The 27949-nt window shown below is 50.1% G+C and overlaps 1 protein-coding gene across 1 annotated transcript; it reads left to right on the forward strand.

Annotated features, from left to right (window-relative positions):
* TBC1D20 (TBC1 domain family member 20) lies at positions 1-27900 on the forward strand. The gene is made up of 9 exons (XM_038750062.1): positions 1-200; positions 355-452; positions 8499-8687; positions 14311-14391; positions 18310-18496; positions 21836-21937; positions 22851-22992; positions 24516-24721; positions 26821-27900. The coding sequence occupies exons 1-9, from the start codon at positions 1-3 to the stop codon at positions 27101-27103; spliced, it is 1488 nt and encodes a 495-aa protein (XP_038605990.1). The 3' UTR covers positions 27104-27900.
* The last annotated feature ends 49 nt before the right edge of the window (positions 27901-27949 follow it).

Here is a 27949-nt window from a genome sequence, read left to right on the forward strand (position 1 = left end):
ATGGCGCCTCCCGGCTGTGCGCATGCGCCCGCCGTCCCCCTGGGCGGGGCGGGGGGAGACACGGGCTCCCCGGAGGCCGTCGGCGATTGGCCGGGAGCGGCGGCCGCGCGCAGGCGCACGGGGGCCGGGCTCGGCGGCTGGAGGGCGCCGTCGCCATGGAGACCCGCCGGCGCCGTCCGTTACGTGATGACGCAGGCGCGGTGCGGGACGTGACGTGCAGGCCGCTTGGCCAAAGTCGGGGTCGGGAGGGGCGGACATGGCGGTGGGGACCCCCGGAGGGGAACCCGAAGGACCACCGGAAGGAGGAGGGGAAGGAGAAGAAGAAGAAGAAGAAGAAGGAGAAGGAGAAGGAGGAAGAGAAGGAGAAGGAGGAGGAGGAGGAGGAGGACCAGAAGGAGAAGGAGCAAGAGCAGCAGGAGAAGGAGGCCCCATAGGCGGACCAGGCCCAACAGGTAATAATGATAATAATAATAATAATGCCTCAGTTAATAATAATAATAATAATAATAATGGCATTTATTAAGCGCTTACTATGTGCCAAGCACTGCCCTAAGCGCTGAGGAGCTTACAAGGTCCCCACCTTGTAACTTCTCTGTATCTCAATAATAATAATAATAATGTAATGTATTAAGCGCTTACTATGTGCCAGGCACTGCCCTAAGCGCCGGGGAGCTTACAAGGTAATCACCTTGTAACTTCTCTGTGCCTCAGTTAATAATAATAATAACGGCATTTATTAAGCGCCTACTATGTGCCAAGCACTGCCCTAAGCGCTGGAGAGCTTACAAGGTAATCACCTTGTAACTTCTCTGTGTCTCAGTTAATAATAATAATAATAATAATGGCATTTATTAAGCGCTTACTATGTGCCAAGCCCTGCCCTAAGCGCTGAGGAGCTTACAAGGTACTCACCTTGTAACTTCTCTGTGCCTCAGTTAATAATAATAATAATAATAACGGCATTTATTAAGCGCCTACTATGTGCCAAGCCCTGCCCTAAGCGCTGAGGAGCTTACAAGGTACTCACCTTGTAACTTCTCTGTGCCTCAGTTAATAATAATAATCATAATAACGGTATTTATTAAGCGCTCACTATGTGCCAAGCACTGCCCTAAGCGCTGGGGAGCTTACCAGGTAATCACCTTGTGACTTCTCTGTGCCTGTTAATAGTAATAATAATGGCATTTATTAAGCGACTACTATGTGCCAAGCCCTGCCCTAAGCGCTGGGGAGCTTACAAGGTACCTTGTAACTTCTCTGTGCCTCACTTAATAATAATAATAATAGCATTTATTAAGCGCTTACTATGTGCCAAGCACTGCCCTAAGCGCTGGAGAGCTTACCAGGTAATCACCTTGTAACTTCTCTGTGCCTGTTGATAATAATAATAACGGCATTTATTAAGCACCTACTGTGTGCCAAGCCCTGCCCTAAGCGCTGGGGAGCTTACAAGTTACCTTGTAACTTCTGTGCCTCAGTTAATAATAATAATAATAATAACGGTATTTATTAAGCGCTCACTATGTGCCAAGCACTGCCCTAAGCGCTGGGGAGCTTACCAGGTAATCACCTTGTGACTTCTCTGTGCCTGTTAATAGTAATAATAATGGCATTTATTAAGCGACTACTATGTGCCAAGCCCTGCCCTAAGCGCTGGGGAGCTTACAAGGTACCTTGTAACTTCTCTGTGCCTCACTTAATAATAATAATAATAGCATTTTTTAAGCGCTTACTATGTGCCAAGCACTGCCCTAAGCGCTGGAGAGCTTACCAGGTAATCACTTTGTAACTTCTCTGTGCCTGTTAATAATAATAATAATAATGGCATTTATTAAGCGCCTACTATGTGCCAAGCCCTGCCCTAAGCGCTGGGGAGCTTACAAGTTACCTTGTAACGTCTGTGCCTCAGTTAATAATAATAATAATAATAACGGCATTTATTAAGCGCTTACTATGTGCCAAGCACTGCCCTAAGCGCTGGGGAGCTTACCAGGTAAACACCTTGTAACTTCTCTGTGCCTCAGTCGATATTAATAATGATAATAATAATGGCATTTATTAAGCACTTACTATGTGCCAAGCACTGCCCTAAGCGCTGGGGAGCTTACAAGGTAATCATCTTGTAACTTCTCTGTGCCTCAGTTAATAATAATAATAACGGCATTTATTAAGTGCCTACTATGTGCCAAGCCCTGCCCTAAGCGCTGGGGAGCTTACAGGGTACCTTGTAACTTCTCTGTGCCTCACTTAATAATAATAATAATAATAATAACGGCGTTTATTAAGCGCTTACTATGTGCCAAGCACTGCCCTAAGCGCTGGGGAGCTTACCAGGTAATCACCTTGTAACTTCTCTGTGCCTCAGTTAATATTAATAATAATAATAATAATGGCATTTTATTAAGCACCTACTATGTTCCAAGCAGTGCCCTAAGCGCTGGGGAGCTTACAGGGTAATCACCTTATAATGTCTCTGTGCCTCAGTTAATAATAATAATAATAATAACAACAACGGCATTTATTAAGCTTTTACTATGTGCCAAGCCCTGCCCTAAGCACTGGGGAGCTTACCAGGTAATCACCTTGTAACTTTTCTGTGCCTCAGTTAATAATAATAATAATAGTAATGGCATTTATTAAGCACTTACTATGTGACAAGCACTGCCCTAAGCGCTGGGGAGCTTACAAGGTAGTCACCTTGTAACTTCTCTGTGCCTCAGTTAATAATAATAATAATAACGGCATTTATTAAGTGCTTACTATGTGCAAAGCACCGTTCTAAGCGCCAGGGAGGATACAAGGTGATCAGGTTGTCCCGCGTGGGGCTCACAGTCTTCATCCCCATTTTACAGGGGAGGGAACTGAGGCCCAGAGAAGTGAAGTGACTTGCCCAGAGCCACCCAGCTGACAACTGGCAGAGCAGGGATTTGAACCCGTGACCTCTGACTCCAAAGCCCGGGCCCTTTCCACTGAGCCATGCTGCTTCTCGCTTCTCAGTTGCCTCAGTTACCCCAGACTGAGCCCCCTCCTTTTTTTTTATGGTATTTGTTAAGCGCTTACTATGTGCAAAACACCGTTCCAAGCGCTGGGGAGGTTACAAGGTGATCGGGCAGTCCCACGGGGGGCTCACAGTCTTAACCCCCATTTTCCAGATGAGGGAACTGAGGCCCAGAGAAGTAAAGTGACTTGCCCAGAGTCACACAGCTGACAGTTGGCGGAGTCAACCTTGTAACTTCTCTGTGCCTCAGTTTCCTCAGTTACCCCAGACTGAGCCGGTCGGTCGGTCTGTCTGGGGCCCCAGTGTGCGAGGGTAGGGTCTGTCCAGGGGGAGAGTCAGGCAGGGCCCGGGGGGAAGGGGAGAATCTGTCTGAGCCACAGGGTCAATCAATCAATCAATCGTATTTATTGAGTGCTACTATGTGCAGAGCACTGTACTAAGCACTTGGGAAGTACAAATTGGCAACATATAGAGACAGTCCCTACCCAACAGTGGGCTCACAGTCTAAAAGGGGGAGACAGAGAACAAAACCAAACATACTAACAAAATAAAATAAATAGAGGGGAGAGTCAGACCTGGGCATTGTCCAAGGGGAGGGGAGAATCTGTCCTGGTCAGTGTGAAAGGAGAGAGTCCGTCCTGGTCGACGTCCGAGGGGAGAGTCCGTCTGAGCTACAGGATCAGAAGGGAGAGGAGACGGCCTGCCCCCCCCCCCCCGGGCAGTGTCCGAAGGGAGAGTCTGTCTGAGCCATGGGGTCAGAAGGGAGAGTCTGTCCCGGTCAGGGTCTGAGGGGAGAATCGGCCCTGGGCAGTGTCAGAGGAGAGAGGCCGCCTTGGCCAGCGTCCGAGGGGAGAGTCCGACCGAGCCGCGGGGTCAGAGGGGGGAGTCTGCCTTGGCCAGCGTCCGAGGGGAGAGTCTGACCGAGCCTCAGGGTCAGAGGGGGCAGTCAGGCCTGGTCAGTGTCCGAAGGGAGGGGAGAGTCTGTCCTGGTCAGTGTCAGAGGAGAGAGTCTGTCCTGGTCGGTGTCAGAGGGGAGAGTCTGTCCTGGTCGGTGTCAGAGGGGAGAGTCTGTCCTGGTCGGTGTCAGAGGAGAGAGTCTGTCTCGGTCAGTGTCTGAGAGGAGAGTCTGTCCCGGGCGGTGTCCGAGGGGAGGGGAGAGTCTTTCTGGGCCACAGGGTCAGAGGGGAGAGCCAGGCCTGGTCAGCGTCTGAGGAGAGGGGAGAGTCTGTCCTGATGAGGGTCAGAGGGGAGAGTCCGTCCTGGTCATTGTCAGAGGAGAGAGTCCGTCTCTGTCAGTGTCTGAGGGGAGAGTCTGACTGAGCCACAGGGTCAGAGGGGGGAGTCTGCCCCGGGCGGTGTCCGAGGGGAGGGGAGAGTCTGTCTGGGCCACGGGGTCAGAGGGGAGAGTCTGTCCCGGTCAGGGTCTGAGGGGAGAATCGGCCCTGAGCAGCGTCAGAGGAGAGAGGCCGCCTTGGCCAGCGTCCGAGGGGAGAGTCTGTCTGAGCCACGGGGTCAGAGGGGAGAGTCTGCCTTGGCCAGCGTCCGAGGGGAGAGTCTGTCTGAGCCACGGGGTCAGAGGGGGGAGTCTGCCCCGGGCAGTGTCCGAGGGGAGGGGAGAGTCTGTCTGGGCCACGGGGTCAGAGGGGAGAGTCTGTCCCGGTCAGGGTCTGAGGGGAGAGTCAGCCCTGGGCAGCGTCAGAGGAGAGAGGCCGCCTTGGCCAGCGTCCGAGGGGAGAGTCCGACCGAGCCGCGGGGTCAGAGGGGAGAGTCTGCCTTGGCCAGCGTCTGAGGGGAGAGTCTGACCGAGCCTCAGGGTCGGAGAGGGCAGTCAGGCCTGGTCAGTGTCCGAAGGGAGGGGAGAGTCTGTCCTGGTCGGTGTCAGAGGAGAGAGTCTGTCCTGGTCGGTGTCAGAGGGGAGAGTCCGTCTCCGTCAGTGTTTGAGGGGAGAGTCTGATTGAGCCGCAGGATCAGAGGGGAGAGTCTGTCCCGGGTGGTGTCCGAGGGGAGGGGAGAGTCTATCTGGGCCGCAGGGTCAGAGGGGAGAGCCAGGCCTGGTCAGTGTCTGAGGAGAGGGGAGAGTCTGTCCTGGTCAGGGTCAGAGGGGAGAGTCCGCCCTGGTCGGTGTCAGATCGGAGAGTCTGTCTCGGTCAGTGTCTGAGGGGAGAGTCTGACTGAGCCACGGGGTCAGAGGGGGGAGTCTGCCCCGGGCACTGTCCGAGGGAAGGGGAGAGTCTGTCTGGGCCACGGGGTCAGAGGGGAGAGTCTGTCCCGGTCAGGGTCTGAGGGGAGAATCTGCCCTGTGCAGTGTCAGAGGAGAGAGGCCGCCTTGGCCAGCGTCCGAGGGGAGAGTCTCTCTGAGCCACGGGGTCAGAGGGGAGAGTCTGCCTTGGCCAGCGTCCGAGGGGAGAGTCTGTCTGAGCCACGGGGTCAGAGGGGGGAGTCTGCCCCGGGCGCTGTCCGAGGGGAGGGGAGAGTCTGTCTGGGCCACAGGGTCTGAGGGGAGGATCAGGCCCGGGCAGCATCCGAGATGAGGGGGGCAGTCTGCCCCGGGCGCTGTCCGAGGGGAGGGGAGAGTCGGTCTGGGCCACGGGGTCAGAGGGGAGAGTCTGCCTTGGCCAGCGTCCGAGGGGAGAGTCCGACCGAGCCGCGGGGCCAGAGGGGAGAGTCAGGCCTGGACAGGGTCTGAGGGGAGAATAACAGGGTCTGCGGGGAGAATAACAGGGTCTGAGGGGAGAATCTGCCCAGGGCAGCGTCAGAGGAGAGAGTCCGCCTTGGCCAGCGTCCGAGGGGACAGTCCGACCGAGCCGCGGGGCCAGAGGGGAGAGTCTGCCTTGGCCAGCGTCCGAGGGGAGAGTCTGACCGAGCCTCAGGGGCAGAGGGGGCAGTCAGGCCTGGTCATGTCTGCTGTTTGACCTTATTATTATTATGTGTTATTATGTATTATTTATCGATTTATTTTACTTGTACATATCTATTCTATTTATTTTATTTTGTTAGTATTTTTGGTTTTGTTCTCTGTCTCCCCCTTTTAGACTGTGAGCCCACTGTTGGGTAGGGGCCGTCTCTCGAGGTTGCCAACTTGGACTTCCCAAGCGCTTAGTCCAGTGCTCTGCACACAGTAAGCACTCAGTAAGAATAATAATAATAATAATAATAATAATGATGGCATTTATTAAGCACTTACTATGTGCACAGCACCGTTCTAAGCGCTGGGGAGGTACAAGGTGATCAGGTTGTCCCATGTGGAGCTCACAGTCTTAATCCCCATTTTACAGATGAGGGAACTGAGGCCCAGAGAAGTGAAGCGACTTGCCCAGAGTCACCCAGCTGACAATTGGTGGAGCTGGGATTCGAACCCATGACCTCCGACTCCAAAGCCCAGGCTCTTTCCACTGAGCCACGCTGCTTAATAATAATGGCATTTGTTAAGCACCTACTATGTGCAAAGCACCGTTCTAAGCGCTGGGAAGGTTACAAGGTGATCAGGTTGTCCCACGTGTCACAGTCTTAATCCCCATTTTACAGATGAGGTCACTGAGGCCCAGAGAAGTTAAGTGACTTAATAATAACAATAATGATGGTATTTATTAAGCACTTACTATGTGCAAAGCACTGTTCTAAGCGCTGGGGAGGTTACAAGGTGATCAGGTTGTCCCCATGTGGGGCTCACAGTCTTAATCCCCATTTTACAGATGAGGGAACTGAGGCCCAGAGAAGTGAAGCGACTTGCCCAGAGTCACCCAGCTGACAATTGGTGGAGCCGGGATTCGAGCCCATGACCTCCGACTCCAAAGCCCGGGCTCTTTCCACTGAGCCACGCTGCTTCTCTTAATTGCCTAATTAAGCACTTAATAGCTTAATTAAGCACTTAATAGCTTAATTAAGCACTTAATAAATGCCGTCATTATTATTTTTATTATTATTAGGGCGGAGGGGAGGAGGGCCAAATGGGGACTCAACCCGTTCTCCCGCCTACTCAGACCCGATGAACCTGTCAGTCCATCGGGTTATTTATTGAGCGCCCACCGTGTGCAGAGCACCGGACTAAGCGCTTGGGAGAGTCCAATAAAATGGACACATTCCCCGCCCACAACGAGCTCACAGCTTACTTGGCCCTACCCCGGCGCTTAGCACAGTGTTTGACACATAGTAAGCGCCTAACGGATACCATTATAACAAAAAAAAGTCTGGACTGTCAGCTCGTTGTGGGCAGGGATTGACTGGACTCTCCCTGGCACAGTGGGTTGCGTAGGGTAAAAGCCCTCGATCAATAATAATAATCGCGCTTAGGACGGTGTTTGACATATAGTAAGCGCCTAACGGATACCATTATATAAAAAAAAAGTCTCTGGACTGTCAGCTCGTTGTGGGCAGGGATTGACTGGACTCTCCCTGGCACGGTGGATTGCGTAGGGTAAAAGCCCTCGATCAATAATAATAATCATTATTATGAATAATAATAAACGTTAAGCGTTTACCGCATGGCCGGCGCTGTACTAAGCGCCGGGGTGGATGCGAGCAGATGGGGTTGGACACGGTCTCCATCCCCATTTGCTTCCCCATAGAGAAGCGGCGGGGCTCAGTGGAAAGAGCCCGGGCTTTGGAGTCGGAGGTTGTGGGTTCGAATCCCGACTCCGCCGCTTGCCAGCTGGGTGGCTTTGGGCAAGTCACTTCACTTCCTTGTGCCTCAGTGAGCTCATCTGTCAAATGGGGATGAGGACTGTGAGCCCCACGTGGGACAACCTGATCACCTTGTAACCTCCCCAGCGCTTAGAACAGTGCTTTGCACATAGTAAGTGCTTAATAAATGCCATCATTATTATCATTATTATTATTATCACCTTGTAACCTCCCCAGCGCTTGGCACATAGTGAGCGCTTAATCAGTGCCATCCATCCCCATTAGACAGACTGTACTGAGCGCTTCCAGCGTGCGGGTCACAGGGCAGGGCGGCGGCAGACAGAGCGGGGGTGATGGAGAAGCAGCGTGGCTCAGTGGGTCGAGCCCGGGCTGGGGAGTCGGAAGCCGTGGGTTCGAATCCCGCCTCCGCCCCTCGTCTGCGGCGGGACCTCGGGCAAGCCGCTTCCCTTCCCTGGGCCTCAGTTTCCTCCTCTGTCAAATGGGGATGAAGATTGTGAGCCCCCACCCCCCACCCCCGCGGGGCATCCTCATCACCTCGTATCCCCCCAGCGCTCTGCACACAGTAAGCGCTCCATAAATGCGATTGATTGATTGACTGATGATGGCCGTGGGCGGGGACGGGTGTCCGGCCACGCGCTTAGAGCAGTGCTCTGCACACAGTAAGCGCTCAATAAATACGATTGATTGATTGATGATGGGCGAGGATGGGTGTCCGGCCATGGGACCGGACGCTCATCCGTCGGGGGACTCTCCCGCGGGCTGAGTGCCCGGAGAGCCCGATGGAGGCGGGGGGTGGTGACATACCGGTGGGTGCTGTGTACTGAGCGTCTCTCCCCCCCACCCCGGCCGGTCACCGCAGACTTGGAGGCCAAGAGGCGGCGTAAGATGGCAGAGCTGGAGCGCGCGGTCAGCCGCCAGCCCCCGGACGTGGCCGCCCTGCGACGCCTGGCCATCAGCGACGGCGGCCTCCTCGACGACCGCTTCCGCCGCCGCGCCTGGCCCACCCTCCTCAACGTCCCCGCCGGGACCCACCCCCCGCCCCTGCCCGGTAAGTCCCAGGGTCCGGGGGGCGGCGGGGCCCGGGACCCCCCGAACCCCCCACCCCAGCCCCACCCGGTAAGCGCTCGATGATGATGATGATGATGATGGCATTTATTAAGCGCTTACTATGTGCGTAGCGCTGGGGAGGTTACAAGGTGATCAGGTTGTCCCACGGGGGGCTCACAGTCTTCATCCCCATTTTCCAGATGAGGGAACTGAGGCCCGGAGAAGTGAAGGGACTTGCTCAATAAATACAATTGATTGATTGATTGAGCGCTTACTGTGTGCGGAGCACTGGACTAAGCGCTTGGGAAGTCCAAGTCGGCAACTATATAGAGACGGTCCCTCCCCGACAGCGGGCTCACAGGCTAGAAGGGGGAGACGGAGAACAAAACATATTAATGACATAAAATAAATGGAATAAATAGGGACAAGTAAAATAAATACATCTAGAGAAACAGCGGGCTCACAGTCTAGAAGGGGGAGACAAGCAACAAAACATATTAACAAAACAAAATAAATGGAATAAATATGTACAAGGAAAATAAATACATCTAGAGACGGTCCCTCCCCAGCAGCGGGCTCACAGTCTAGAAGGGGGAGACGGACAACAAAACATATTAACGAAATAAAATAAACGGAATAAATATGTACAAGACAAATAAATACATCTAGAGCCGGTCCCTCCCCAACAGCGGGCTCACAGTCTAGAAGGGGGAGACAAGCAACAAAGCATATTAACGAAATAAAATAAATGGAATAAATATGTACTAGTAAAATAAATACATCTAGAGGCGGTCCCTCCCCAACAGCGGGCTCACAGTCTAGAAGGGGGAGACAGACAACAAAACATATTAACAAAACAAAATAAATGGAATAAATATGTACAAGTCAAATAAATACATCTAGCGACGGTCCCTCCCCAACAGCGGGCTCACAGTCTAGAAGGGGGAGACAAGCAATGAAACATATTAACAAAATAAAATAAATGGAATAAATATGTACAAGGAAAATAAATACATCTAGAGACGGTCCCTCCCCAACAGCGGGCTCACAGTCTAGAAGGGGGAGACAAGCAACAAAACATATTAACGAAATAAAATAAATGGAATAAATATGTACAAGGAAAATAAATACATCTAGAGACGGTCCCTCCCCAACAGCGGGCTCACAGTCTAGAAAGGGGAGACGGACGACAAAACATATTAACGAAATAAAATAAATGGAATAAATATGTACTAGTAAAATAAATACATCTAGAGACGGTCCCTCCCCAACAGCGGGCTCACAGTCTAGAAGGGGGAGACAAGCAACAAAACATATTAACGAAATAAATGGAATAAATACGTACAAGTAAAATAAATACATCTAGCAACGGTCCCTACCCAACAGCGGGCTCACGGTCTAGAAGGGGGAGACAAGCAACAAAACATATTAACGAAATAAAATAAATGGAATAAATATGTACAAGTCAAATAAATACATGTAGCGACGGTCCCTCCCCAACAGCGGGCTCACAGTCTAGAAGGGGGAGACAAGCAACAAAACATATTAATGAAATAAAATAAATGGAATAAATATGTACAAGACAAATAAATACATCTAGAGCCGGTCCCTCCCCAACAGCGGGCTCACAGTCTAGAAGGGGGAGACAAGCAACAAAGCATATTAACGAAATAAAATAAATGGAATAAATATGTACTAGTAAAATAAATACATCTAGAGGCGGTCCCTCCCCAACAGCGGGCTCACAGTCTAGAAGGGGGAGACAGACAACAAAACATATTAACAAAACAAAATAAATGGAATAAATATGTACAAGTCAAATAAATACATCTAGCGACGGTCCCTCCCCAACAGCGGGCTCACAGTCTAGAAGGGGGAGACAAGCAACAAAACGTATTAACGAAATAAAATAAATGGAATAACTATGGACAAGTAAAATAAATACATCTAGTGACAGTCCCTCCCCAACAGCGGGTTCACAGTCTAGAAGGGGGAGACAAGCAACAAAACATATTAACGAAATAAAATAAATGGAATAAATATGTATAAGTCAAATAACTACATCTAGAGACGGTCCCGCCCCAACAGCGGGCTCACAGTCTAGAAGGGGGAGACAAGCAACAAAACATATTAACGAAATAAAATAAATGGAATAAATATGTATAAGTCAAATAACTACATCTAGAGACGGTCCCGCCCCAACAGCGGGCTCACAGTCTAGAAGGGGGAGACAAGCAACAAAACATATTAACGAAATAAAATAAATGGAATAAATATGTATAAGTCAAATAACTACATCTAGAGACGGCCCCGCCCCAACAGCGGGCTCACAGTCTAGAAGGGGGAGACAAGCAACAAAGCATATTAACGAAATAAAATAAATGGAATAAATATGTACAAGGAAAATAAATACATCTAGAGACGGTCCCTCCCCAACAGAGGGTTCACAGGCTAGAAGGGGGAGACAAGCAACAAAACGTATTAACAAATAAAATAAATGGAATAAATACGTACAAGTAAAATAAATACATCTAGCGACGGTCCCTCCCCAACAGCGGGATCACAGTCGAGAAGGGGGAGACAAGCAACAAAACAAATTAACGAAATAAAATAAATGGAATAAATACGTACAAGTAAAATAAATACATCTAGAGACGGTCCCTCCCCAACAGCGGGCTCACGGTCTCGAAGGGGGAGACAAGTAACAAAACATATTAACGAAATAAAATAAATGGAATAAATATGTACAAGACAAATAAATACATCTAGCGACGGTCCCTCCCCAACAGCGGGCTCACAGTCTAGAAGGGGGAGACGGACAACAAAACAAAACACGTGGACGGGGGTCAAATCATCAGAATAAACAGAAGTAAAGCCAGATGCACATCCTTAAGCGCTTAGTACAGTGCTGTGCACTCAGTAAGCGCTCTATAAGTACGATTGAGTGGATCATTAACAAAATAGAATATCCCCCCCCGTGCTTAGAACAGCGCTTGGCCCATAGTAAGAACTTAACAGACGCCGTAATTATTATTCATTCATCCAGTCGTATTTACTGAGCGCTTACTGTGTGACTGAATGGATCATTAACAAAATAGAATATCCCCCCGCCCCGCGCTAGCGTGGCTCAGTGGAAAGAGCCCGGGCTTTGGAGTCCGAGGTCATGGGTTCGAATCCCGACTTTGCCACATGTCTGCTGTGTGACCTTGGGCACTTAACTTCTCTGAGCCTCAGTTCCCTCATCTGTAAAATGGGGATTAAGACTGTGAGCCCCACGTGGGACAACTTGATCACCTTGTATATCCCCCCCAGCGCTTAGAACAGTGCTCTGCACATAGTAAGCGCTTAACAAATGCCATCGTTATTATTACTATTATTATTAGAACAGCACTTGGCCCATAGTAAGAACTTAACAGATGCCGTAATTATTATTCATTCATCCAGTCGTATTTACTGAGCGCTTACTGTGTGATTGAGTCATCATCATCAATCGTATTTATTGAGCGCTTACTATGTGCAGAGCACTGTACTAAGCGCTTGGGAAGTACAAATTGGCAACATATAGAGACAGTCCTTACCCAACAGTCGGCGCTCAGTCTAAAAGGGGGAGACAGAGAACAAAACCAAACATACTAACAAAATAAAATAAATAGGATAGATATGTACAAGTAAAATAAATAAATAGAGTAATAAATATGTACAAACATATATACATATCCCCCCCGTGCTCTTAGAACAGCGCTTGGCCCATAGTAAGAACTTAACAGATTGTTATTGATTCATCCAGTCGTATTTACTGAGCGCTTACTGTGTGATTGAATCATCATCATCATCAATCGTATTGATTGAGCGCTTACTATGTGCAGAGCACTGTACTAAGCGCTTGGGAAGTACAAATTGGCAACATATAGAGACAGTCCCTACCCAACAGTGGGCTCACAGTCTAAAAGGGGGAGACAGAGAACAAAACCAAACATACTAACAAAGTAAAATAAATAGGATAGATATGTACAAGTAAAATAAATAAAGAGTAATAAATATGTACAAACATATATACATATCCCCCCCGTGCTCTTAGAACAGCGCTTGGCCCATAGTAAGAACTTAACAGATGCCGTAATTATTATTCATTCATCCAGTCGTATTTACTGAGCACTTACTGTGTGATTGAATGGATCATGAACAAAATAGAATATCCCCCCCCCGGCGCTTAGAACAGCGCTTGGCCCATAGTAAGAACTTAAGAGATGCCGTAATTATTATTCATTCATCCAGTCGTATTTACTGAGCGCTTCCTGTGCGCAGAGCACTGGACTAAGCACTTGGGAAGTCCAAGTTGGCAACGTGAGAACTTCAGAAATACCGTAATTATTTATTAATGATTACTGTTCCGTTGGTTGGACGCCCAAGTCCCTCCACCCCGAGGCATCGACGGCCCCGGTCATCACCTGCCCCCCTCCGTGGATCGCCTCGCTTTAGCGCCGGCTCGCGCTTTCCCGAGCGCCCGGCACGCAGTAAGCGCTCAGTAAGTACGACCGAGCCCACTGTTGGGTAGGGACCGTCTCTAGATGTTGCCAACTTGGACTTCCCAAGCACTTAGTCCAGTGCTCTGCACACCATAAGCGCTCAATAAATACGATTGACGATGATGATGATGATGACCGTCTCTATATGCTGCCAACTTGGACTTCCCAAGCGCTTAGTCCAGTGCTCTGCACACCGTAAGCGCTCAATAAATACGATTGACGATGATGATGATGATGACCGTCTCTATATGTTGCCAACTTGGACTTCCCAAGCGCTTAGTCCAGTGCTCTGCACACAGTAAGCGCTCAATAAATACGATTGATGATGATGATGATGATGACTGTCTCTATATGTTGCCAACTTGGACTTCCCAAGCGCTTAGTCCAGTGCTCTGCACACAGTAAGCGCTCAATAAATACGATTGATGGATTGATCGATTGATTCCTCTGCCTCTCGGCTCCCTCATCTGTAAAATGGAGTTTAAGACTGTGAGCCCCTTATGGGACAGGGACTGTGTCCAACCTGATTAGCTTGAATCCCCCTGAGCGCTTAGTACAGTGCCTGATGCCTTAGTAAGCGTTTAACAAATACCATTACTGCACACAGGAAGCGCTCAATAAATACGATTGATTGATTGATTGATTGGGAGCCCACTTTTGGGTAGGGACCGTCTCTCTATGTTGCCAACTTGGACTTCCCAAGCGCTTAGTCCAGTGCTCTGCACACAGTAAGCGCTCAATAAATACGATTGATTGATTGCCACGTGACCCTGGGCCAGTCATTTCGCCTCTCTGGGCCTCAGTTTCTTCCCCTGTAAAATGGGGTAGGGGGGTCAGAGAAGCAGGGTGGTCTGAGTGGACAGAACCCGGGGCTGGGGGTCATTCATTCAATCGTATTTATTGAGCGCTTACTGTGTGCAGAGAACTGTACTAAGCACTTGAGCACTGTCAGAGGCCCGGGGTTCCAATCCCGCCTCCGCCCCCTTGTCCGCCGTGTGGCCTTGGGCGAGTCACTTCACCAGGCCGGGGCCGGGGTTCCGGGCGAACGGGAGGGGATGGGTGACCCCGCGGTCCCGCTTTTTTGTCGCCTCCCGGCAGGGAAGGAGCTACGGGAGACCAGCCCGGATTTCCAGCAGGTTTTCCTGGACGTCCGACGTTCCCTGCGACGCTTCCCCCCCGGTGAGACCCCCCGCTTCGGAGTCAGGGGCCGCGGGTTCAAATCCCGGCTCCGCCAACTGTCAGCTGGGTGACTTTGGGCGGGTCACTGCACTTCCCTGGGCCTCAGTGACCTCATCTGCAAAACGGGGATTAAAAACTGTGAGCCCCCCGATCACCTTGTAGCCTCCCCAGCGCTTAGAACAGTGCTCGGCACATAGGAAGCGCTTAACAAATACCATCATTTTATTTATTTATTGTCCCGTCCCGGGGGGAACAGAAACCGGTAAGATCCCGGGACTCAGAGGGCCTGGTTTCCCATCCTGGTCCCTGCCGCTTGCCCGCCGGGTGACCTTGGACCGGTCACTTCCCTTCTCCGGGCCTCGGTCAAACGGGAATTAAGACGGCTGTGATTCCCGGATGGGATTTAGGGTCCGGGAGAGTCCGGTCCTCGTAGGAGACGGGGCTCATAGATGTACTGGCAGCTCCTGGAGCGCAGGGATGGCGTCCGCTCGCTCTACTGGACTCTCCCCAGCGCTCAGCATGGTGCTCTGCCCATTAATCAATCCATCAATCGTATTTATTGAGCGCTTACTGTGTGCAGAGCACTGGACTAAGCGCTTGGGAAGTCCAAGTCGGCAACATCTAGAGACGGTCCCTACCCAACAGTGGGCTCACAGTCTACAAGGGGGAGACAGAGAACAAAACCAAATATATTAACAAAATAAAATAAATAGAATAGATAGGTACAAGTAAAATAGAGTAAGAAATATGTACAAACATATATACAATAATAATAATGATGGCATTATTAAGTTATGGCATTAAGTTACTAAGTGATGGCATTATTTGGTTAATAATAACGATGGCATTTATTAAGCGCTTACTACGCGCAAAGCACCGTTCTAAGCGCTGGGCCCGATCAGAGCCGCGGGTGGATGCCACCCTCCCCCTCATCCGCCAGCCTCATTCGTTCATTCGATCGTATTTATTGAGCGCTTACTGGGTGCAGAGCACTGGACTAAGCGCTTGGGAAGTCCAGGTCGGCAACATCTAGGGGCGGCCCCTACCCAACAGCGGGCTCACAGTCTGGAAGGGGGAGACGGACGACAAAACAAAACATATTAACAAAATAAAATAAATAGAATAGTAAATATGTACAGGTAAAATAGCGTAATAAATATGCGCAAGCATATATACATATACAAACATTCGTATATATGGAATATATATACATATTCATTCAATCGTATCAATATGTACAAACATATATATGAATATATACATATGCATATTAATTCATTCAATCATATTTATTGAGCGCTTACTGTGCACAGAGCACTGTACTAAGCGCTTGGGAAGTCCAAGTCGGCAACATCTAGAGACGGTCCCTACCCAACAGCGGGCTCACGGTCTAGACGGGGGAGACAGATGACCAAACAAAACATATTAAACAAAATCAAATAAATGGAATAGTAAATATGTACAAGTAAAACGGAGTAATAAATATGTACAAACATGTATACGTATGTATATGTATACATACAGTTATATCACATGTAATATATAATATAATTAATATTATAATATAATATACACAATTTATAATATAATTATTATTATATTGATATATTTTACATTGATATATTATAGATGAATTGTATTCTGTGAATATATTATTATATTGTTATTATATGTATATGTATGCATATGCATATGTTTTGTTGTCTGTCTCCCCCTTCCAGACTGTGAGCCCGCTGTTGGGGTAGGGGCTGTCTCTAGATGTTGCCAACTTGGACTTCCCAAGCGCTTAGTCCAGTGCTCTGCACACAGTAAGCGCTCAATAAAGACGATTGAATGAATGAATGAATATATACAGGTGCTGTGGGGGGGGGAAGGAGGTAAGGCGGTGGGGGGGATTCATTCATTCATTCAGTGGTATTTATTGAGCGCTTACTGTGTGCAGAGCACTGGACTAAGCGCTTGGGAAGTCCAAGCTGGCAACACAGAGAGACGGTCCCTACCCAACAGCGGGCTCACAGTCGAGAAGGGGGAGACAGAGAACAAAACAAAACACATTGACAAAATAAAATAAATAGAATAGTAAATATGTACAAGTAAAATAGAGTGATAAATATGTACAAACATATATACATATGTATATGTGTACATATACATGTTAAAACATGTTAAACAAAATAAAATAGAATAGTAAATATGTACCAGTAAAATAGAGTAATAAATATGTACAAACATGTATACATATACATATGTTAAAACATATTAAACAAAATAAAGCAAATAGAATAGTAGATATGTACAAGTAAAATAGAGTAAGAAATATGTACAAACATGCACATATATACATATGTTAAAACATATTAAACAAAATAAAATAGAATAGTAAATATGTACAAGTAAAATAGAGTAAGAAATATGTACACACATGCATACATATACATGTTAAAACATATTAAACAAAATAAAATAAATAGAATAGTAAATATGTACAAGTAAAATAGAGTAAGAAATATGTACAAGTATGTATACATATACATATGTTAAAACATATTAAACAAAATAAAATAAATAGAATAGTAAATATGTACAAGTAAAATAGAGTAAGAAATATGTACAAGTATGTATACATATACATATGTTAAAACATATTAAACAAAATAAAATAAATAGAATAGTAAATATGTACAAGTAAAATAGAGTAAGAAATATGTACAAGTATGTATACATATACATATGTTAAAACATATTAAACAAAATAAAATAAATAGAATAGTAAATATGTACAAGTAAAATAGAGTAAGAAATATGTACAAGTATGTATACATATACATATGTTAACATATTAAACAAAATAAAATAAATAGAATGGTAAATATGTACAAGTAAAATAGAGTAATAAAGATGTACAAACATGCATACATATACATATGTTAAAACATATGAAACAAAATAAAATAAATAGAATAGTAAATATGTACAAGTAAAATAGAGTAAGAAATATGTACAAACGGATACATGTTAAAACATATTAAACAAAATAAAACAAATAGAATAGTAAATATATACAAGTAAAATAGAGTAATATGTACAAACATGCATGCAAATACATATGTTAAACGAAACATTAAACAAAATCAAATAAATAGAATAGTAAATATGTACAAGTAAAATAGAGTAAGAAATATGTACAAATATGTATGCCTATACATATATTAAAACATATTAAACAAAGTAAAATAAATAGAATAGTATGTACAAGTAAAATAGAGTAAGAAATATGTACAAACATATATACATATGTATATATAGGTATATATATACATATACATATGTTTTGTTATCTGTCCTCCCCCTCCTAGACTGTGAGCCCGCTGTCGGGTAGGGACCGTCTCTAGATGCTGCCTGCTTGGACTTCCCAAGCGCTTAGTCCAGTGCTCTGTGCACAGTAAGCGCCCAATAAGTATGATTGAATGAATGAATATTCATATGTGTATATATGTTTGTGCATATTGATCCGATTGAATGAATGAACGGATATACATATGCATATATATTCATGTGAATATTTGCATATGTATATGTATGCATAAGTATAGATGCACACAGTAAGCGCTCGATAAAGACGATTGAATGAATGAATGAATGAATGAATGAATATATCTATCCAGGTGCTGTGGGGAGGGGAAGGAGGGGGGGAATATTTGCATATGTATATGTATGCATATGTATAGATGCACACAGTAAGCGCTCGATAAAGACGATTGAATGAATGAATGAATGACTATATCCAGGTGCTGTGGGGAGGGGAAGGAGGTGAGGAGGGGGTGGGCCTCGAAGCGTGGGGGTCCGGAGGGGAGGGCCGGGGGTCCCTCCGTCCGTCCGTCCGTCCGTCCATCCGTCCGTCCGTCCGTCCGTCCGCAGGGATGCCGGCGGAGCAGCGCGAGGGATTGCAGGAGGAGCTGGTGGATGTGATCCTGTGGGTGCTGGCGCGCAACGGGCAGCTGCACTACTACCAGGGCTTCCACGACGTGGCCGTCACCTTCCTCCTGGTCCTCGGCCCCGGGCTCGCCGCCCAGCTCCTCGACAAGCTGGCCACCCACCACCTCAGGTACTGCCGTGCGCGCACCCCACAACCACCACCACCACCACCACCACCACCACCACCGAGTCAGCCCTGGACAGATAATAATAATAATAATAGTGATGGCATTTATTAAGCGCTTACTATGTGCAAAGCACTGTTCTAAGCGCTGAGAACCGTTATGTGCATCTAGCCTGCGAGCCTCAAGCGCTTAGAAATAATGATAATAATAATGGCATTTATTAAGCGCTTACTATGGGCAAAGCACTGTCCTAAGCGCTGAGAACCGTTATGTGCATCTAGCCTGTGAGCCTCAAGCGCTTAGTAATAATAATAATAATAATGGCATTTATTAAGCGCTTACTATGGGCAAAGCACTGTCCTAAGCGCTGAGAACCGTTATGTGCATCTAGCCTGTGAGCCTCAAGCGCTTAGTAATAATAATAATAATAATGGCATTTATTAAGCACTGTTCTAAGCGCTGAGAACCGTTATGTGCATCTAGCCTGTGAGCCTCAAGCGCTTAGTAATAATAATGATAATAATAATGGCATTTATTAAGCGCTTACTATGTGCAAAGCACTGTTCTATGCGCTGAGAACCATTATGTGCATCTAGCCTGTGAGCCTCAAGTGCTTAGTAATAATAATAATAATAATGGCATTTATTAAGCGCTTACTATGTGCAAAGCACTGTCCTAAGCGCTGAGAACTGTTATGTGCATCTAGCCTGTGAGCCTCAAGCGCTTAGTAATAATAATAATAATAATAATGGCATTTATTAAGCGCTTACCATGTGCAAAGCACTGTCCTAAGCGCTGAGAACCGTTATGTGCATCTAGCCTGTGAGCCTCAAGTGCTTAGTAATAATAATAATAATAATGATAATAATAATAATAATGGCATTTATTAAGCACTTACTATGTGCAAAGCACTGTTCTAAGCGCTGAGAACCGTTATGTGCATCTAGCCTGTGAGCCTCAAGCGCTTAGTAATGATAATAATAATAATAATAATAATAATGGCATTTATTAAGCGCTTACTATGTGCAAAGCACTGTTCTGTGCGCTAAGAACCATTATGTGCATCTAGCCTGTGAGCCTCAAGTGCTTAGTAATAATAATAATGATAATAATAATAATGGCATTTATTAAGCGCTTACCATGTGCAAAGCACTGTCCTAAGCGCTGAGAACCGTTATGTGCATCTAGCCTGTGAGCCTCAAGCGCTTAGTAATAATAATGATAATAATAATGGCATTTATTAAGCGCTTACCATGTGCAAAGCACTGTCCTAAGCGCTGAGAACCGTTATGTGCATCTAGCCTGTGAGCCTCAAGCGCTTAATAATAATAATAATAATAATAATAGTAATGGCATTTATTAAGCACTTACCATGTGCAAAGCACTGTTCTAAGCGCTGAGAACTGTTGTGTGCATCTAGCCTGTGAGCCTCAAGCACTTAGTAGTAATAATAATAATAATAATGGCGTTTATTAAGCGCTTACTATGTGCAAAGCACTGTTCTAAGTGCTGAGAACCATTATGTGCATCTAGCCTGTGAGCCTCAAGTGCTTAGTAATAAAAAATAATAATAATAATAATGGCATTTATTAAGCGCTTACTATGTGCAAAGCACTGTTCTAAGCGCTGAGAACCGTTCTGTGCATCTAGCCTGTGAGCCTGAAGCGCTTAGTAATAATAATAATAATAATGGCATTTATTAAGCGCTTACTATGTGCAAAGCACTGTTCTAAATGCTGAGAACCGTTATGTGCATCTAGCCTGTGAGCCTCAAGCGCTTAGTAATAATAATAATAATAATAATAATAATAATAATAATAATAATAATAATGGCATTTATTAAGCGCTTACTATGTGCAAAGCACTGTTCTAAGCACTGGGAAGATTACAAGGTGATCAGGTTGTCCCACGGGAGGGCTCACAGTCTCAATCCCCATTTTCCAGATGAGGGAACTGAGGCCCAGAGAAGTGAAGTGACTCGCCCAAAGTCACCCAGCCGACAGTTGGCAGAGTCGGGATTTGAACCCATGACCTCCGACTCCAAAGCCCGCGTTCTTTCCACTGAGCCACGCTGCTGCTTAGTACAGTGCCCAAGCGCTTAGAACAGTGCTCTGCACACAGTAAGCGCTCAGTAAATACGATTGATTGAATGAATGAATGAGCCTGTCATTGGGCAGGGACCGTCTCTAGATGTTGCCAGCTTGGACTTCCCAAGCGCTTAGCACAGTGCTCCGCACACAGTAAGCGCTCAATAAAGACGATTGAATTCTTAGGAGAGAAGCCGCGGGGCTCAGTGGAAAGAGCCCGGGCTTGGGAGTCAGAGGTAGTGGGTTCGAATCCCGGCTCCGCCCCTTGTCAGCTGTGGGACTTTGGGCGAGTCGCTTCACTTCTCCGGGCCTCAGTTATCTCATCTGTCAAATGGGGATGAAGACTGTGAGCCCCCCGGGGGACAACCCGATCACCTTGTAACCTCCCCAGCGCTTAGAACAGTGCTTTGCACATAGTAAGTGCTTAACAAATGCCATTATTATTATTATTATTATTATGAGAGAAGCCACGTGGCTCAGTGGAAAGAGCCTGGGCTTGGGAGTCAGAGGTCGTGGGTTCGAATTCCGGCCCCGCCACTTGTCAGCTGGGTGACTTCAGGCGAGTCACTTCACTTCTCTGGGCCTCAGTTACTTCATCTGTACAATGGGGATGAAGACCGTGAGGCCCCCGTGGGACAACCCGATCACCCTGTAACCTCCCCAGAGCTTAGAACGGTGCTTTGCATGTAGTAAGCGCTTAATAAATGCCATCATTATTATTATTATTATGAGAGAAGCCGCGTGGCTCAGTGCACATAGTAAGCACTTAATAAATGCCATTATTATTATGAGAGAAACAGCGTGGCTCAGTGGAAAGAGCCCGGGCTTTGGAGCCAGAGGTCACGGGTTCGAATTCCGGCTCCGCCACTTGTCATCTGGGTGACTTTGGGCAAGTTACTTAACTTCTCTGTGCCTCAGTTCTCTCATCTGTAAAATGGGGATGAAAACTGTGAGCCCCCGTGGGACAACTTGATCACCTTGTAACCTCCCCAGCGCTTAGAACAGTGCTTGGCACGTAGTAAGCGCTTAATAAATGCCATCATCATCATCATCAGACACCCACAATCAATCAGTCGTATTTATTGAGCGCTTACTGTGTGCAGAGCACTGGACTAAGCGCTTGGGAAGTCCAAGGTGGCCCCCTCCTCCCTTCCCGTGTCCCGGGGGCCCGGCCGCACCGCCGCGGTCGCGTGTCCGCGCGTGCATCCGTCCGTGTCCATCCGTGCCCATCTTTCCTTCCGTCCCCACCGCCCGCAGGGACTTCATGGACCCCACGATGGACAACACGAAGCACCTCCTCAACTACCTGTCGCCCATCCTGGAGCGAACGAACCCCGACCTCCACGACTTCATGCAGAGGTGGGCGAGGCCCGGGCCGGGGACACGGCTCGCCCAAGGCCCCACGGCAGGAGAGCCCGTGGATGGCTCGGGAGGGTCCGGTAGATCCCCGCCCACGAGCAGCGGATGCACTGTGCTGAGTGCTGGGGAGAGTCCAAGACACTCGGACACGGGCCCGGTCCCCGTCCGCTCCCGGGGAAGGCTTCCCGGAGGAGGGGAGGGAGACGTTGGGCGGGGGAGATGAATCCAGGAGGGCTTCCCGGAGGAGGTGGGGCTTTCGGGAAGGGGTGCGGGGGAAGAGGCGGATCCGGGAGGGCTTCCCAGAGGAGGTGGGGCTTTCGGGAAGGGGTGCGGGGGAAGAGGCGGATCCGGGAGGGCTTCCCGGAGGAGGTGGGGCTTTCGGGAAGGGGTGCGGGGGAAGAGGCGGATCCGGGAGGGCGTCCCGGAGGAGGTGGGGCTTTCGGGAAGGGGTGCGGGGGAAGAGGCGGATCCGGGAGGGCTTCCTGGAGGAAGTGGGGCTTTCGGGAAGGGGTGCGGGGAAGAGGTGGATCCGGGAGGGCTTCCTGGAGGAGGTCAGGTCTCGGGAGGGTGTCGCTAGGAGAGGGGTGAATGAGGAGAGGTGAATCCAGGAGGGCTGCCCGGAGGAGGCGGGGAGAGCCGGGATGAATCCGGGAGGGCTTCCCGGAGGAGGTGGGGTTTTAGGAGGGCGGCAGTGCGGGGGATAGAGGAGAGGCGGGGGAGGGAAGGCTCCCTGGAGGAGGTGGCGTCCGGGGGAACCTCCCTTCCCCTGCCCGGGCCCGGGTCTTGGGGCGTCGGGGGAAGCGAGTCTCCGGCCCGGGAGCCGCAGGGAGAGCGGGGTCCCCGTCCCGGCTCCGCCCCTCGCCTGCCGGGTGACCTTAGCCCAGTCACTTCCCTTCCTCCCCCTCTGTGCCAGCTCGCAGGTGGGCACGGTGTTCGCCCTGAGCTGGCTCATCACCTGGTTTGGCCACGTCCTGTCCGACCTGCGGCAGATCGTCCGGCTCTACGACTTCTTCCTGGCCTGCCACCCGCTTATGCCCATCTACTTCGCCGCTGTGGTAGGTGCCCCCCGGGTCACCGGGGAGGGCAGCGGGGCGGCGTTAGCCTCGCGGCATCCCGCGGGGTCATCGGCATCCTGAGAGTGACCGCGGCTCGCCCGCTGGGTGGCCTTGGCCAAGTCACGGCCCTTATGGTGGCATGTATTAAGCGCTTACTATGTGCAAAGCACCGCTCTAAGCGCTGGCAAGGCGATCGGGTTGCCCCCCCCCGGGGGGCTCCCAGTCTCCATCCCCATTTGACGGATGAGGTCACTGAGGCCCAGTGAAGTGACGTGCCCAAGGCCCCACAGCCGACAAGTGGCAGGGCTGGGATTCGAACCCATGACCCCAGGCTCTTTCCACTGAGCCACACTACCTCGGTTCCCTCATCCCCGGAAAATGGGGACGGAGACCGCGAGCCCCACGGGGGACGGGGTCCGACCCGATGAGGTTGGATCTCCCCCCCGGGGCACTTAGAACAGTGCTTGGCACGTACTTCCCAAGCGCTTAGTACAGTGCTCTGCACACAGTAAGCGCTCAATAAATATGATTGATTGATTGAGAAGTGAGAGTCCGGGCCTCGGAGTCAGAAGGGTCTCCTCCCGGCTCTGCCCCTCGCTGGCTGTGTGACCTTGGGCAAGTCACCTCACTTTCCTCCTCTGGAAAATGGGGACGGAGACAGGGAGCCCCATGGGGAACGGGGACTGTCTCCAATCCGGTGTGCTTGTGTCTCCCACCGAATAATAATAATGATGATGGCAGTCATTAAGCACAAATAATAATAATAACGACATTTTATTAAGTGCTTACTATGTGCTGCGCACTGTTCTAAGCGCTGGGGAGGATACAAGGTGATCGGGTTGCCCCACGTGGGGCTTCCAGTCTTCATCCCCATTTTCCAGATGAGGTCACTGAGGCTCAGAGAAGTGAAGTGACTCGCCCCAAGTCACCCAGCTGACAACAGGCAGAGCCGGGATTTGAACCCATGACCTCTGGCTCCAAAGCCGGGGCTCTTTCCATTGAGCCACGCTGCGCTTAGTACATAGCGCTGACACATAGTAAGTGCTTTACAAATACTACAACCAGTCCCATAGCTATTATTATTTATTATTATGATTATTTATTATTATTATTATTATGTGTCAAGCACTGTACTAAACTGTACTGGGGTGGATCCAAGCCAGTCGGGTTGGACGCAGTCCGGGTCCCCCGTGGGGCCCGCGGTGTCTGTCCCCATTTGACAGAGGAGGGGACTGAGGCCCAGGGGAGGGGAGTGACAGGCCCGAGGTCACCCGGCAGACAAGAAGTGGAGGCAGGATTAGAACCCACGCCCTCTGACTCCACCCACCAGGCCACGCGGCTTCTCAAATAACGCAGTTATCGATAATTGAGCTTGATAAACAGCGTGATGATGATTGGGGGGGGGGGGCGTTATTCGGGGGGTCCTTCCCCGCGCCTGGGTGTCCCAACGGCCCGGGGGGCGGGGCCCGGGGGTCCGTGGGTCCCCCGGGGCTGAGCGCCGTGCCCGCGGCCCCCCCCGGCAGATCGTCCTGCACCGCGAACAGGAGGTGCTGGCCTGCGAGTGCGACATGGCGTCGGTCCACCACCTCCTGGCCCAGCTCCCCCAGGACCTGCCGTACGAGCGGCTGGTCAGCAGGGCCGGCGACCTCTTCGTCCAGCTGCCCCCGTCCAAGCTGGCCCGCGTCGCCGCCCAGCAGCAGCAGCAGGAGCAGCAGCGGGAGGACCACAGGTGAGACGCCCCGCCGCGCCCTGCCCCCCGCCACCACCCCCCCTCCTCCTCTTCTCACTCCTTTCCCTACCTTCCCACTCCTTTCCCATTCCTCTTTATCTTCTTCTTCCTTTCCACTCCTTTTCTCACATCTTCCTTTCCCATTCCGCTTTACCTTCTCCCTTTCCCTTCCCACTACTTTTCTCACATCTTCCTTTCCCACTCGTCACCTTCTCACTTCTTCTCCCTTCCTCCTTTCCCACTCATCCTGCCCATCCCACTCTTTCCTTTCTCATTCCTTTCCCACTCCTCTTTACCTTCTCCCTCTTCCTTCCCACTACTTTTCTCACATCTTCCTTTCCCACTCATTACCTTCTCACTTCTTCTCCCTTCCTCCTTTCCCACTCCTCCTGCCCCTCCCCCACTTTCCTTTCTCACTCCTTACCCTCCCATTCCTTTCCCACTCCTTCCTTTCCCATTCCTCTTTACCTTCTCCCTCTTCCTTCCCACTACTTTTCTCACATCTTCCTTTCCCACTCATTACCTTCTCACTTCTCCCTTCCCACTCCTTTTTTCCCACTCATCCTGCCCTTCCCCCTCTTTCCTTTCTCACTCCTTACCCTCCCATTCCTCATTATCTTCTCCCTCTTCCTTTCCACTACTTTTCTCACGTCTTCCTTTCCCGTTCCTCTTTACCTTCTCTCTTTCCCTTCCCACTACTTTTCTCACATCTTCCTTTCCCATTCATTACCTTCTCACTTCTTTTCCCTTCCTCCTTTCCCACTCCTTCCTTTCCCATTCCTCTTTACCTTCTCCCTCTTCCTTCCCACTACTTTTCTCATGTCACTCCTTACCTTCTCACTTCTTCTCCCTTCCTCTTTTCCCACTCATTATCCTCCCATTCCTCTTTACCTTCTCCCTCTTCCTTCCCACTACTTTTCTCACGTCTTCCTTTCCACTCCTTACCTTCTCACTTCTTCTCCCTTCCTCCTTTCCCACTCCTCCTTTCCCACTCATCCTGCCCTTCCCACTCTTTCCTTTCTCACTCCTTACCCTCCCATTCCTTTCCCACTCCTTCCTTTCCATTTCTCTTTATCTTCTCCCTCTTCCTTTCCACTACTTTTCTCACGTCTTCCTTTCCCATTCCTCTTTACCTTCTCCCTTTCCCTTCCCACTACTTTTCTCACATCTTCCTTTCCCATTCATTACCTTCTCACTTCTTTTCCCTTCCTCCTTTCCCACTCCTTCCTTTCCCATTCCTCTTTACCTTCTCCCTCTTCCTTCCCACTACTTTTCTCATGTCACTCCTTACCTTCTCACTTCTTCTCCCTTCCTCTTTTCCCACTCATCCTGCCCTTCCCACTCTTTCCTTTCTCACTCATCCTCCCATTCCTCTTTACCTTCTCCCTCTTCCTTCCCACTACTTTTCTCACGTCTTCCTTTCCACTCCTTACCTTCTCACTTCTTCTCCCTTCCTCCTTTCCCACTCCTCCCTTTCCCATTCCTCTTTACCTTCTCCCTCTTCCTTCCCACTACTTTTCTCATGTCTTCCTTTCCCACTCCTACCTTCTCACTTCTTCTCCCTTCCTCCTTTCCCACTCATCTCTTTTCCCACTCATCCTGCCCTTCCCACTCTTTCTCACTCCTTACCCTCCCATTCCTCTTTACCTTCTCCCTCTTCCTTTCCACTACTTACCTTCTCACTTCTTCTCCCTTCCTCCTTTCCCACTCCTCTCCTTTCCCACTCATCCTGCCCTTCCCACTCTTTCTCACTCCTTACCCTCCCCTTCCTTTCCCATTCCTCTTTACCTTCTCCCTCTTCCTTTCCACTACGTATCTTCTCACTTCTTCTCCCTTCCTCCTTTCCCACTCCTCTCCTTTCCCACTCTTTCGTTTCCCACTCTTTCCCCTCCCACTCCTCTTTACCTTCTCCCTCTTCCTTCCCACTGCTTTCCTCACATCTTCCTTTGCCACTCCTTCTCCCCTTCCCACTCCTTCCTAACTCCTCCCCCTCCCCTTCCTCCCCCACTCCTCCTCCTCCTCCCCGTCCCACCGCCCCCCGCGCCCACTGCCGTCCCCGAGTGGGTGTCCGTGTCCCCGTCCGTCCCCCCCCACCGCAGGACGGCGACGTCAACGTTCGAGGACTTCGAGCTGGCCTCGGCCCAGCGGCGGCCGGACGCGGTGCTGCGCCGGCGGGGGTCCGGGGGCCGCGGGGGCCGCTGGTCTCGGGGCCGGCCGCAGGGGCGGCCCGACGGCGGGTCCCTGCGGGGCCGGGGCCCGCCGCCCCGCCTGGTGAAGCTGGCCGTCATGGGGCTGACGGTGGCTCTGGGCGCCGCCGCCCTGGCCGTGGTGAGGACCGCGCTCGACTGGGCCCCTAAACTGGACGTGCGCCTCTTCCCCTGACCGGCCGGCCCGCGGCCCGAGACACGGCGCCACGGGGGACTGACCCGTCCGCCGGACGCCCCCGGCCCACACACCATGTTCCGGCCGAGGCCCCGCCGGGGACGAGCGAGGAAGTCGCCGCGGGCACCGAGTCGTCTGCTGGTCATCACACTCCATCCCGGCCCCACAACTGTGACCCCGACTTTGCCCCCCAACCCACTCCCTTCCCACACCTCACGCCCCCCACCCCGCTCAGGAATTCCCAGGGGCCCGGAGCCGGCACGCTCAGGCCTCGGGTCCCCGCAGATGCCGGAAGCAATTTGTAGCCCCCTCTCCCGCCCCACCCCATCCATCCCCCTTGGAAAAATAGCTCTTAACCAAACAGGCCTCAAGGGCCGGAAGAGGACGCTTCCCGCTTCCCCCAGCCCGACGTCTGAGGATCCGGGGGTCAGAGAGGACCCCCCGCCAAAGCTAGGATGGAAGACGGCAGGGTGAGGAGGGTCCGGTGGGGGGGACACCCTCCCCGCCGCTTCAGCCCCCGACACGGCCGGGGAAGAGAAGTGCCTTTAGTTTCGGGGGACGCGTCGGGGCCCCGAGACCCTCCCTCCGCCCCGGGGCTCTGCGGCCGGCGGACGTTTCACTTTGGCACTTTAAAAGGGGGCAGAGGGTGAGCTCTGCCCCCCAAAACCATTTCCCACAGCCCCCCGTCCCCAGCCCCAACCCCGGACCACAGGGCGGCCCTTTTGTGGGGAGGGGACAGCGCGGGCGTCGCGGCTTGTACGGAGCCGCGCGCGCAATAAAGCAACCGCGGGGACTCACGGAATGACGACGATGACGATGACGGTATCCGTTGAGCGCCTACTGTGT

Source organism: Tachyglossus aculeatus, chromosome 8 (genome assembly GCF_015852505.1).
Source record: "Tachyglossus aculeatus isolate mTacAcu1 chromosome 8, mTacAcu1.pri, whole genome shotgun sequence".
In the NCBI taxonomy this organism is placed as follows: Eukaryota; Metazoa; Chordata; class Mammalia; order Monotremata; family Tachyglossidae; genus Tachyglossus; species Tachyglossus aculeatus.

Coding starts and splice junctions, on each gene's coding strand:
- TBC1D20 (XM_038750062.1), top strand. CDS start 1: ATGGCGCCTCCCGGCTGTGCGCATGCGCCCGCCGTCCCCCTGGGCGGG. Junction 18,497..21,835: donor CTGGCCACCCACCACCTCAG/GTACTGCCGTGC, acceptor CACCGCCCGCAG/GGACTTCATGGACCCCACGA. Junction 24,722..26,820: donor CAGCAGCGGGAGGACCACAG/GTGAGACGCCCC, acceptor CCCCCACCGCAG/GACGGCGACGTCAACGTTCG.